The sequence below is a fragment of the Micromys minutus genome (assembly GCF_963924665.1).
Source record: "Micromys minutus genome assembly, chromosome: 3".
NCBI classification, from domain to species: Eukaryota; Metazoa; Chordata; class Mammalia; order Rodentia; family Muridae; genus Micromys; species Micromys minutus.
In genome coordinates, this window is record NC_137972.1 from 85,991,087 (window position 1) to 86,004,655 (window position 13,569).

Consider the following 13,569-nt stretch of genomic DNA (forward strand, 5'->3'; position numbering starts at 1 on the left):
AGATTCAATTTCTTTAGTGTGAGACTTGTTACCTCCATTCTCATACTTCTCTTCAATTAAAAACAAACCAACCAACCAACCAAAAAACACCTAATTAGGGCTGGGGAGATGACTCAGCAGTTGAGAGCACCCAGCTGCTCTTCTACAAGTTCAATTCCCAACAACCACATGGTGGCTCACAACCATTTGTAATGGGATCTGATACAGGTTCTCACCAGGGCAGCAGGAACTTGGCTATAGCACCAAGTGTTAAAGTTGTCACACACACACACACACACACACACACACACACACACACACACACACACACTCCCCAACTCCCCTGATTTGGGCTGGAGAGACAGCTCAATTAAAAGTGCACACTGTAGGACGGACAGTGGTGGCACACACCGTTAATCCCAGCCTTGTCTACAAATCCAGTTCTTAGGAAAGCCAGGACTACACAGAGAAACCTTGTCTTGAAACAAAGACAAAACACACAGAGTACAACCAACTTTTGCCAAAGCACCAAGTTCAGTTCCAGTCCCACACTGAATGGCTCAGTCTCTGGTAACTTGTTTCAGGATCCGATGATTTTGGCTCTGAGGGCATCTTTACTCTTATGTATCTCCTCTCGTAAACATAATTGAGGACAGTAAAACTAAATCTTTCAAAAATTTATTTGGAAGCTGGAGATGGCTCAGCAGCGCTGACTGCTCTTCCAGAGGCCCTGAGTTCAATTCCCAGCAACCACATGGTGGCTCACAGCCATCTGTAATGGGATCCCATACCCTGTTGTGTGTCTGAAGGCAGCTACAGTGTACTTGTGTTAAATAAATAAATCTTTTTAAAAAGTTATTTGGAGCAACAATACAGTTTGTTTTTCAGTTTCTTTTAAGAGGTTTATTATGTTTATCCATTTTGTAATGAGAGCTTTGTTTCAGTAGCTAATCAGCAGTTGATTGAATACTGTGTGGTGCTTTGCATATATGTTTTTTATGCAAAGAGAATTAGAGACTAAAAAAAAATTACTTAGTATAAGCTCTTCAAATGTATTGAAACTAAAACCTACTTGGTAATTTTGGGCAGCCCGAATTCCTAAAAACTTAGCTAAATTCTTCCCTGAGGTGTCTGGTGTGTGGGGAGGCTGGAGTTAGGAGAGGTTGTGAGCCATGTGACACAGGGTTTGGGGACTGAACTCAGGTCATCTGGAAGAGCAGCAAGTGCTTTTAACTGCTGAGTCACCCCCATCCACAGCAAAGATTCTCTTTTAAAAAAGATTTATTTATTTATTATATATAAATACACCATAGCTGTTTTCAGACGCACCAGAAGAGGGCATCAGATCCCATTACAGATGGTTGTGAGCCACCATGTGGTTGCTGGGACTTGAACTCATGACCTCTGGAAGAGCAGTCAGTGCTCTTAACCACTGAGCCATCTCTCCAGCCCCAGAGCAAAGATTCTTAAATGTACAAGTCAGAGAATGAAACCACAAAGGTTGTTCTCCTTTTCATAGGGGTGTTGTGGAGGAGACCAGCTTGCACTGTTGTACCCTCAGAACTAATTAAAGTAACTTACTAATTTTTCTCTTTTGAAGACAGGATTTTACTTCTTAAAACCCTCATCTTTTATAAATAAAAATAAAAATCCCTAACAAATCATGTTTACTCCACACCAGGTCTAAAATGAAAGTTTTATTTTTCTTACTCACATGATTTCTTTCTTCCTCTCATTTGAGTTCTCTTAGGTAAGCCTTTATTATGATGGGGAAAACCAAACATTTCTCCTCATGCCCAGTAAAAAACAAGAGAAAAGAATCATTAATTAAGTATAGACAATGCATAATAAAAATAGGAGGAAAAGAATACATAGCTTAAGACAGAATTGTATTAAACATTCAGTTTTGAGTTATGAGGTGAATTGCATTCAGTTTGGTACAGTCACAAAAAGACAAGCTGGGTTTTAGACTGTCCTACCACGGACACTCCAAATTGTGCTGGGAGTGTCCCCATGTTTTCAGAAACAGCAGTGTGGAGACTGTCTCTTGGGCTGTGGGGCCCAGGCTCTGCGTCCTAGGGGCAGCCCCAGGTCAGTCTTCCGTGGGAGGTAGGAGTGCTCCTGTGCCCTGCAGGGGAACGGAGGTGACGAACAGGCAGCCCAGGCCCAGTGCTCACTGTGTGGTGATAAGCTTCACAATCATGCTGATAATCCGAGACCCTCTAGGACAGGTGCACAGGTCCATGCTTGGGTTCTTAATCTTATCCTGGAGGAGCTGGTCAAGCTCACAGCGGAGCTCCTTCACCAGCTCGGCTACCTACGAGGCAAACTGCAGTATTAGCTGTGCTGGAGGCTTTCATGGCCGGAATCACGATTCTCATGACGTAACACATTTTCATTTGTAACATGCTAATGAGGCCCATTATAAATGTACCCATTTATTGTTTATCACATCTGTTTATTATGTATTTAGAGATAAGCTCTTGCTATATGGTCAGGCTGGTCTGACATTTTTTTCTTGCCGCACTCTGGGAGTGCTGGGGTCACAGCATGTGTTGCCAGGTCTCATTACTGTAGGAAGTGTGACTTTTAAGTGTTTCCCATAATAGAGCTTGTTGACTTTGCATGTCTGTGTGTCTGTGTGTGCAAGTGCCCATACATGGGTGTGTGCATGGGAATCTGAATTCAGGTTCTTGTGCTCATACAGAAAGGCTTTACTGATGTGCCACCTCTCCAGCCTTGTGGGCTTCTGAGCTCTTCTCATCAGGCAGACTTTTGTTTTTAGTTTTCAAGACAAGACCTTACAAAGCTCAGGTGCCCTCATATTTGCTATGTAGCTGACGCTGGGCAAGAACTTCTGATATGTCTTATCCTGGGATTATATGATGTGAAGGGTTTGTCTTATCCTGGGATTATATGATGTGAAGGATTTGTCTTATCCTGGGATTATATGATGTGAAGGGTTTGTCTTATCCTGGGATTATATGATGTGAAGGGTTTGTCTTTTTTTTTTTTTTTTTTTTAGGCTGGGTCTCACTATGTATCCTAGTGATATGGCCACAAAATCAAAATGAACTACTTCCCTCAACATGCAAGTGTTAGATTACAAGCATATGCCACTATCACACTTTAGGAGGGACACTTTGATAAAGCCTTTAGGTATGAGGCCTTCTGTCCTTTCAGGATGGCCTGCTGTAGTTGTGAAGCCAGGCCTCCTGCAGTCATCTCGTTCACCCCGGGCGAGTGGGCCCTTACAAGCTGCTGTACCAAACTAGCCTTGCCTGGCCCCTTGGCTTGTGACAGCCACTGGTCTGACGTGGTTATTTAATGAGCACGTGAAATGTATCTGGCTCCAACTGAGATGTGCTGAAGAGTGTAAATGCACACCCGACTTCAAAGACTTGATATGAAAAGAGAAGTAAATAAACTCAGTAGCTTTCTATATTGGTTACACATTGGAACTAAGACATGTTGGGTATATTAGGTTAAATAAAATATAATAGGGGGTTATTATTATTTTAAGTACCAGGGATTGTATCTAAAGTCTTACACATGCTAACTACATGCTCTACCTCTGAGGTATATTTTCAATTTTTGTTTTTTGTTTTTTTAAAGATAAGGTCTTACTATGTTGCCCAGGATAGTCTTAAGTACCTGGCTTGAGTGAGCCTCTTGACCTAGTTTCCTGGGTGGCTGGGACTATTAGTATAAATTGTTAATTTATTTCTTATTTATTTGGTTCTGGCGATTAACCCAAGGCCTACCTATGAGATATGGTCTGACCACTTTTTTTCTTTTATGATAATGGTAAGATTAGGGTTTTTATTGGTTTATTTTTGCTTAGCTGTGCATCACTAAGGAGGGTCCAACACCTTCCCTTTGTAGATTCTACTGTTTTGTTACTGAAGCAAGGTCTTGCTACTCTGGCTGTCCTCAAACTCACAGTAATCATCTTACCTCAGCCTCCTAACTACTTAAACCTCTGTATCAGTTGACTCAACCCAGGTGTCCCTGCCCCACTGCTTCCTGGCACTGTGATTAGGCCCTTGTCTGCCTCATGCTGGTTTCATGCTTTCTGCCCATTAGTTCTATTATTCTTGGTGTAGAAAGAATGTTATTTCATACTCTAGAACCTTTAACAGATCAGCTTTACCTGATGGGAAGCAGCCACAAACCGGATCCACCCGTCATCCAAGGAGACAACGAACGCCCCTCTTTGAAGCTGCACACTGACTTGGCCTCCGCCAAACAATACGAGGGGGTACACGGACACCATGCTGCAGTCTCGGATAAACACCCGGCTAGTTTTGATTTTCTCATGGTACAACAGGTAGGGGCTGTCAAAGTGTCTGACCTGTAACACAAAACCTCAGATGACAATGGGGTGGATGGCCACATAAGGGATTCCCGCCAGTCCTCTGGACTTCAGAGCTGCCTGTCCATTAAGGACTCAAAGTTACCTTCCCTCTGAGCTTACTGTTGTTACGTGTGACTTCCTAATACCCACTATACATCCATCAAGCATCTAACACTGCAAACATGTCCTTATTAGGGCCGAGGATGTAGCTCAGTGACATTTGCATAGCATCCCCAAGGCCCGGGTTCAATTCCTAGTACCCCAGAAAACAAATCAACAATAAAAAAAACATTTTGGTGGTGTTAAAAGTTTTCAGAGGTATGCTTTTAAACTGTTTTAATTTATGTGTGTGGACACATGTGGATGCATGTGCTGCACACGTGCAAAGGTCAGAGGATGACTAACAGGGTCCAGTTCTCTTCTCTAGTGGAGTCCCAGGGACAGAACTCAGAATGCATGGTGACATCAAACTCCTTTACCTGCTGAGCTATCTACTGAACACTAAAGTAAAAGTGTATATATTTATGGGCTTCTTGTGATGTTATAACACATGATACGATGCTTTAAAATAATTTTTCTAGGTTTATTCATTTTATGTGTTTTGCCTGCAAATATTTGTGCTACAGAGGTCAGAATAAGGCACTGGACCCCTTGGATTTGGAGCTTTGGACAGCATGAACCATCATGTAGGTGCTGAGAATTGAATCTGGGGCCTCTTGAGAGCTAACACCTAAAAGAATTCTTGAGTCTTTTTCCTCTACAGCTCCTCATTTCAGAAAATGGCAGCCCCCGTGTGTGAGAGCTTAGTTGTTCTTTTTAGCCCAGTTCCATTTGAACCATCATCAAGTCCTGACAGCTATATGTTTAAAATAGGAGCTGACAGAGTCTCATTCTCACGACCTTTCTAGCTACTACCTTCGCCTTCCATGGGGACCACTGCAGGGCTTCCTCCGTGCTCACACTGTAGCTGCTTTTGCATCTTAACACTGTCTTTTTACAGCAGCCACAATGGTCTTTCAGCTATGGCCAAAACACTCCAAAGGTTATCTACATTTCCTACCTGACGCAGCCCCGGCCATTTGTCCCTGCATAGCCTCCACTAAGCTCACCTGGACCAGTCGCCCCACTGAGCTCTGAGTCTGTTGCTTTCCTGCACATCCTGGGACATCCCATATATACGCTCACTCCTGGTCTCAGCACTTCCTTCCTTAGACATCTATCTGTATGGCTTGCTTTTCATTCAGGACCTGATGGTTTTTAACTCAGAGTTCTTCCCATGGTCTACCACCACTTTCCTCAGTAGTACCATGGAGCTGAGCAGCACTGACCTCTCAAGCTCATTCTGCTTTGATTCTTTGTTCTGTTTTGAGACAGGCCCTCACTGTAGAGTGCTGGCTGTCCTGGAACTCACCATGTGGACCTGCCGCTGCCTTCCTAGTACAGAAGGAAAGGGACTGAAGGCAAACACTATTCCACCTGGCTCTCTCTGTATTCCTTCCTCGTTTTCTTCTTCATCTCTCCTGAAAGCTTCATTAAGCATCTACTTTCAGCCATGCAGCATGCTAGACTCTGGAAATGTAAAAACTCTTGTCCTCCTGTATTTTAAAATTCTAGGACAGAGTAGCAAAATAAGAATGGTGGACAAATGCCCAGGGGCAGCACAACAGTGCAGGCAGAGGAGCCTAGAGGAGATTCTGAGTGGGAAGGGCTGAGGATTGAACACTGGGTCTTGCCATACCAGGCATGGGCTCCACCACTAAGCTACACCCCCATCTAGGAGATGATTCGTAGTGGAAATGTCAGAGTAAGCACGGGCTTCCTGGGGAACGAGACGGTTGTTCTGGGAACAGAAGCAGCATATCTGGTGTGAAGGGTCAAGTGAGAGTCTACAATAGACTCCATGTATAAAGATTTGAGAAAAGGATCACGATAACAGAGCAGTACTGCAGAAGACTAGAGAGAATTCCTAGATTACTATAGTACTTTGGGCATGATATAATGTTTGGGGTTTGAACCGACAAAGTGGCAGTGGCCATAAGAAGAGGCAAAGGTGGCACTGCCTCAACTTGGTGACCAACTGAATCAATATGGAGGACATCAGGCTCTGATTCAGATGGTACCATTTACCAGGACCACACACAGGAAGAGAATGGTGCGCAGGAAGGTGATGAGTTTGATCAGAGGTGACTGGAGGACGCTAACTGCTCTTCTCTAGCAGGAGATCTCAGAAAACACTGAGCTTTGGATAGGCTTGGGGTCAGCATGTAGTGGGCAGCTGAGATCACGATGGTGTGCCCTTGGAGGGTCAAGGTGTGTACACACACTACAGTGAGGGTCGAGGAGTGTACACATGCCTCAGAGCAGAGGAAGGGGGCCTGACAAAGTACACAGTGACCAGAGTTACTTCAGGAGCAAAGAGAACATTGATTCGAGAGAAGTTAACAATATCAAAAGCCACATGAAGACCAGGTGGTATTCCTTTAGATTTGACAACTAGGAGGCTACTGTGACCACAGATGAGTTTATCTATGGGGAAGAGGCAACAGTCTCATAGCGGCAGGCTGAAGGACGAACAGAATCAAGGACTGGCTGAAACATGCTGATAGTGGAATTACCCCATGGCTTCTTAAACCAGTCTATAGAACAGTGTTTATCTGAGAGCAGGAATGAGCACTTTTGTATATAGTAACATTTTCTTAAAATGGAAAGCTTTTCTAGAAACAGCTTGTCAGTTTGCTTATACAAATTCAACCTTCTCTAACTCTGTGGGACTCCTGGAGACACTGCATGCAGGTCATAAGCTAAAGCTTGTCTGCTTCAGGAACTGCATTTCTCATTTGAGGATGTGCCATAGGTAACACACTAAACATTGCACGCTGACCTGATAGTTCACCGAGGAAGGGTGAATGTGGACATATCCATCATTCTTGGTAACAAACTTCAGCTCAGCTGACTTTGGCTGCAGTCTGACAACTCCAGAACTGGTCTTCTGGAACTTTCCTTCTGGGGTCTTGACCTAGATAATAAGTATTTGTGAAAATAGATAAAAATATTTTCATTGCAGGACTTGTCCTTTGGCACAAACAAGAATTGCTTGAATAGTTCTTGTTCCTTTTCATGTTTCATTTTTTTAAGGCAGGGTCTCATTGTACAGCCCAGTTATCTTGGAACTTACTATGTAGCCTTGGTTGGCCTCAAACCTGTGATTCTCCTATTTCATCTCCCTGGTGCTGGGATATATATTTACAGTGTTCAAATGTGTGTAAGTCTGTATGTGGGGGGGGGCATGCACCATGTGGAGGTCAAAGAACAGCTTTCGTGAATTAATTCTCTTTTCCTACCACATACGCCCCAGGGATCAAACTCAGGCAGGAGGCTTCCATGCAAGCACCTTTATCCACTGAACCATCTCCCAGGGCAGTTGTATCACTTGCTTCTTAAACTTCATATATTGAACACATTCTTGTATTTGTTCAAGATATTCCTGTTGTCAAGAATTATATGGTACCTCATTGTGTCTATAACTTCATCATTAAACTTTATTTATTGAGCAGGTCTTAAGTGGCACTGGATTGTGTAGCTGAGGCAGCCTTTGCACTTCCCACCCTCTTCCCTCCTCTCTCCTGTGCAGTGATTACAGGTTTGCACCACCACCGCTGGTACATGTTACTGCAAAGTTAGATTTGCTGGGTGATATCTGCATATTTGCAGATTTTCCCTGACAGTTCTAGGAATGAAGCACAGTTAGGACAACCATGTAAACTTCACTTTCACCTGAGTAGCTATTCAAGGACTCACACCGCATTAGTGTTAGTTATTAGATGGTTTCATTTTTTGCCAATTTTAAGAGTAAACAAGTCTATTTCCTTGTATAAATCTGCATTTCTTTGTATTACTAAACTTAGGCAGTCCGTGTGTGTGTGCGTGTGTGTGCGCGAGCACACACACACTGTAGGCTCACTTACAACCCTGTATCATACAATATTTGGGATGAACTGGGAATCCTTGCATGCTGTGTGTATCTACTGAAGATGACTAATGGGCAAACTTAAAGCTTATCCTTTGGTTACAAATAAAACAAGAACAGGAGGATTCAGGGAAAGGTCCTGTTACCTGCACGACGTTTGGATACAGAGCAGCACAGAGCACTGCTGATATCAGCTTGGGGTTCTCAGCATTTGTATTGGCCTGTGAAAGAAACACAGCATTACCGCATGAGATGTTGTAGCAGGTCATGCGTTTGCCATCACACATCTTTCTTTTTTTTCTTTTTGACACAGTTTCACTTTAGCCCTGCCTGGCCTGAAACTCACTGTGTAGAGCAGGCTAGCCTTGACCTCATAGAGATCTAGCTGCTTCTGTCCTAAATGCTGGGATTAAAGGTGTGCACTCCTGTATTAGTTAGGTTGAGCAGACACCATAACCCAGGCAACTCTTTAAGGACAACAGTTAATTGGGGAATGACTTAGAGGTTCTGAGGTTCAGTCCAGTATCATCAAGGAAGGAACATGGCAGTGTGCAGGCAGGCTTGGTACAGGAGGAGCTGAGAGTTCTACATCTTCATCTGAAGGCTGCTAGCAGATGACTGGCTTCCAGGCAGCTAGGGTGAGGATCTTAAAGCCCACACCACACTGACACACCTACTCCAACAGGACCACACCTCCTAATAGTGCCACTCCCTGGGCCAAGCATATACAAATCATCACAATTACCACTACCATCCATTGTATTTCATTTGACGTCTATCTGAAAACAAAAAAGCATCTACTTTCATATTATAAAACAATTTCTTTTTAAGCAGAAAATAAACCTTCCAGGTCATAGTCACACAGGACATGTCTTAAAGAGCTTACAATGATTTTTTTTTTCTAGATGCATGCATACCAGTTATGAAGCCAGTGCTCTTGACTGTGGCATGGTTAAGGGGCCCTCACTAGAGCCAAGGTGAAACTGATGCCCAGCGTGATCAAAGGGAACACTTCTTGCACAGGTTTAAACAAATAAATAAACAGAGGTAGTGTTGACAAACATCATGGAGAGAAAGAAGCTGGTTTGTGAGACAGTCAGACTCTCTAGCAAATACTAATTATTTTAAAACAAATGAATGTACGTTCAGTGGGAAGAAGTCTCTAAAATTACACCTAAGACTTTGGTTGGTAAAGGCTGGCCTGTTTTGAGAAGACATTCCTAGAGCCTACTGTGAGTTACAGAATTATCAAGAACAAGTGTGAAATTTAAAAGAAAACACTGTTGACAATGAACTGAAGAACTCCTGAGCTCGTGAAGGCTGGCTGACACACTTGTGGACTGGAGACTCCAGTGCACCACACACTGGTTGACGTGAGGAATGGCCATGATGTCACCACCCACCTCTCAGTGCCATGCTATTGGAGTTAGAGTGAACCAAGGCAGAAGTGCGCATTCCTTACCTCTTCTCCTGTGGCGTCCAAGACACCATCTCCTCCTTGGGCTCGTTTTTCAATTTCTTTTGCTCTGAGTCCCTCTTTTACAAAGCCTATGTCGGAAAGCAGTTCAGTGAACTGCCGTTTGAGGCTGGCCATTTCCTGAAAGAAGGGACGGACCTTTTAAAGAAGGAGCTGGCGACACAAACAGGGTGAACGGCTCACAAACACATAACAACGGTACATCTAATGAGACAGAAGGCTCATCTTGTCTGTCGTTTGTAAAAGGAGGCTTTCATTTGTTTCAAACTGGCAGACAGTGAGACAGTCACATGGAAATCCAAAGCCTTCAAAAACCTCCATGATCATTCAGGTCTACATTCGGTTTCATGTAGACTCACCTGCAGCGTTCTCCCGGACAGGAAGTTCTGTCTGCAGTAATTGTAACTCGCCCGTGCACTTTCTTTCGTGCTTAGCTGCCAACCCTAAATTGTGGAGAAAACCAAGCTGAGCTCACTCTGACACTGCTGCCACTGTGGCTACAAACCTAAGTTCGAGTCCTTACCTTATACGCACACAGAAGGGCTAGGTAGTCACTGTTTGCAAAGGCAAATCCCAGCTTTTTCTGATTAGCCTCTTCTTTTTTATCCCAGGGAGACACCTAAATGAGGAATGGATTTGAAGGACGTGGGTTACGTGAGGTTTCAAATGTCACTTTCCTACTTTTCCTACTTTGGAAGCCACTAGCTGGGGAAAGCATCTTGCAGAGAACAAAGCACACTACTCCACGTGTAGGTTTACTCAAGGCAAGTATGATAGAGAAGCTAATGAATGGCCTTTTTGTTCTGTGAGTTTGAAATAAGCCCAAGATAAGCTCTTTGGTCTTTTAGGACCAAATAGCAAAAGACAACCATCAAAGACCACTCATTTTATTTGCTGGACATGTTGTTTGCCTCTTTCTTTTTTAAAAATGATTTCCCTTTATGTGCACTGGTGTTTTGGCTGCATGTGTCAGTAAGGGTGACAGACTCCCTGAAACTGGAGATACAAACAGCTGTGAGCCACCATGTGGATGCTGGTCCTCTGGAAGAGCAGCCAGTGCTCTTAGATATTAAGACATCTCTGTAGCCCCTGTTTTTGTTTTTTAAGACATTCTCACTGTGAGACTTTGGCTAGCCTAGAACTTGCTATGTTACACTAAGCTAGCTTCAAATTTGTGGTGGTCATCCTGCCTCTGCGTCCAGAAATCAGATCTCACAACCAACTTATTTTTTCATTTTGATGTCTGAATGAGGGATTCCGTTCTATAGTCCAGACTGGCACGGAACTCACATGCAGCTCAGGCTGCCCTTGAACACTGCTCATAGTGGGATGCTTATACAAAACCCAAGACTGTTCCTCCCTGCTTTGGTGCTGGAGATTGAGTCTGAGGCCTCACACATGCTACCAAGTACTACACTTTAACTCCTACGTCTACTGACTTAGATACTTTTCCCTGAGTAGACTGTATGTGTAAATTATCTTTCAATAGAGTTACTTTTTAAAGTTGATAAATGTGTTCATTATCTTTTGAAATTATAAAGTGGTATCTTTCTGGTTTACTACTTTTGATTTTTCTAAAATAAGCAATAGCAAACAAAAAGCATATTATTTTAATAAGCTATACCTCTAATTCCCAAGGTATTTGAGGGGTGGGAAGATACGAGTTTTCTAAGGATCAAATACCATTGTGCTCTGAAATCTTTCACATCCCACATACATGCAAATTTTTAGGGGCTCACATATCTCTGATGTCTAAAGTTTCCTTTGAGACCTGTGACATAAATTCCAATTTAGACAAATGTTCACTTACAAAAGGGGACTTGAAAGCCAAGCTGGCAGCAATGGTGAGAGCAGGGTCCAGGCAGCGGAAGATAGATCCTAACAGCATCAGTTTGCCAATCCTCACGTCTACAGGCAGAGAGGCCAAGTGATAACCCAGAGGGGTCAGCTTTTCATCTGGAGTCAAGGCTCCCAAGTCTCGCAGCCGTACTTTTGAGGCACGAAGAGAATCAATATGTGGAGGTTCAATGAGCCGAGAGAACACAGACTGGAGATTATGAGTGCTAAACATTTCTAAAATTTTAATTCTGAAAGAGAAAGGAAAATCGTCATTTGTAAGTTTAATGTCTGGCAGAATATAGCAGAGGGATAACTTTTGTTTCTTGAATAGGAAGTGATTATTTAGAAAAGACCGATTTTAGGGCTGGAGAGATGGCTCAGCGGTTAAGAGTACTGACTGCTCTTCCAGAGGTGCTGAGTTCAATTCCCAACAACCACATGGTGGCTCACAACCATCTGTAATGAAATCTGATGCCCTCTCTTCTGGTGCATCTGAAGAGAGTTACAGTTTACTAACATATATAAAATAAATACATCTTTAAAAAAAAAAAAAAAAAGAAAAGACCGATTTTAATTCTTGCTAATTATGTGTAGGTGTATGCATACAAGTGCAGGAGCTGAGGTGCAGGTACCCCTGAAATTGTGGTTCCAAATGGTTGTGAGCTGTCTGACAATGGGCACTGGGAACTGAACTCAGGACTTCTGGAAGAGCAGCAAGTGCTCCTAATCGCTAAGCCCTCTCTCCAACACCTCGTAAATGCTTTTCTAAACCACACAGCACTTCATGGGTTTGAAATAAGCAGAAGCAGCTTCCCCAATTCTAGGATTACAGGTGGGGATCACACACCCAGCTGCAGTGTTGCTTTAAGTAAAGCCTTTAAAAATCTTGTCTCTGGCTGGAGAGATGGCTCAGTGGTTAAGAGCACTAGAGCACTGACTGCTCTTCCAGAGGTCCTGAGTTCAATTCCCAGCAACCACATGGTGGCTCACAACCATCTGTAATGAGATAGGATGCCCTCTTCTGGTGTGTCTGAAGACAGCTACAGTGTACTTATATATAATAAAGAAATCTTTAAAAAAATCTTGTCTTCTAGTTTTCTTAGCAATACAGAACAGCTTCAAGTTCTACCTACCCATATTAAGAAATTCTTTTAACAAACTTTGAAAATTGCCTTTTTCTTTTAACAGTAGGTTCAGATTATGAAGAAGAATTCCGATGGTGAATGAAGTATGGGTAAGGATGTAGAACTCTTGCATACTGTGGGAGGGAAGGGACACTGGACAGCTGCTACGGAAGGCAGGAGAGGCTCCTCAGACTGAAGACAGCACTATCACAGGACCAGCTGCCTCACTGCCTGAGCTTGTTTGTTCCTGTGTTTTAAGACAGCTTTTCTTTATAGCTTTGTCTGTTCTGTTTACTCCGTAGACCCAGGGTGGCCTCAAACTCAGAAACCCAGTGCCTCTGCCTCCCAAGTACAGGGATTAAAGGTGCACGCTGCCGTCGCCTGGTCTTAGACTCTCTTTTGGTTTTATCACCTGGTTTCCATTAATGTACATATATTTGGTGCTTAGCTTTCTCACTTGGGGCATCCCCCTGCAGCGATGCACCGACAGTGATGAATGTACTCAACTGCAAGGAGGAAGAAGAGTGGAACTGTGCTGGCAGGAGAGCACAGGGCAGAGGGCGTGATGCATGCACAACTCCCTGGGGTCGGTCCAAGCACTGGAAAAAAGAGCTTTATACAACTTTACACGACAACAGCCTTGGTTACTGTGTTTTTCATTTTAGGTTAACAACTGGATAAAAGAGTATGGATAATTTGCATTTCTTATATCACCAAGCAGTTTTTCATAAACACTGAATTACAACTTCTTTAGCTCATGTAATATTGAAACTGTTCAATGACTTACTAAATCCTATTATGTGGCATTTGTTCATTAGCTAACAAT

General features: G+C 43.2%; 1 protein-coding gene across 1 annotated transcript in view; it reads right to left on the minus strand.

The window, feature by feature from the left end:
- Positions 1 to 1,739: 1,739 nt before the first annotated feature.
- The window catches only part of DHX57 (DExH-box helicase 57), a 43,989-nt gene continuing 32,159 nt past the window's right edge, over positions 1,740 to 13,569 (minus strand). Inside the window, exons 17-24 of the mRNA XM_080913834.1 lie at positions 11,591 to 11,867; positions 10,304 to 10,399; positions 10,140 to 10,223; positions 9,766 to 9,900; positions 8,450 to 8,524; positions 7,218 to 7,352; positions 4,133 to 4,333; positions 1,740 to 2,296 (exon numbers count right to left, since the gene is read on the minus strand). Of these exons, the coding sequence (XP_080769960.1) occupies positions 2,153 to 2,296; positions 4,133 to 4,333; positions 7,218 to 7,352; positions 8,450 to 8,524; positions 9,766 to 9,900; positions 10,140 to 10,223; positions 10,304 to 10,399; positions 11,591 to 11,867 (1,147 nt within the window). The 3' untranslated portion in view covers positions 1,740 to 2,152. The remainder of the gene's footprint in view (positions 2,297 to 4,132; positions 4,334 to 7,217; positions 7,353 to 8,449; positions 8,525 to 9,765; positions 9,901 to 10,139; positions 10,224 to 10,303; positions 10,400 to 11,590; positions 11,868 to 13,569) is intronic.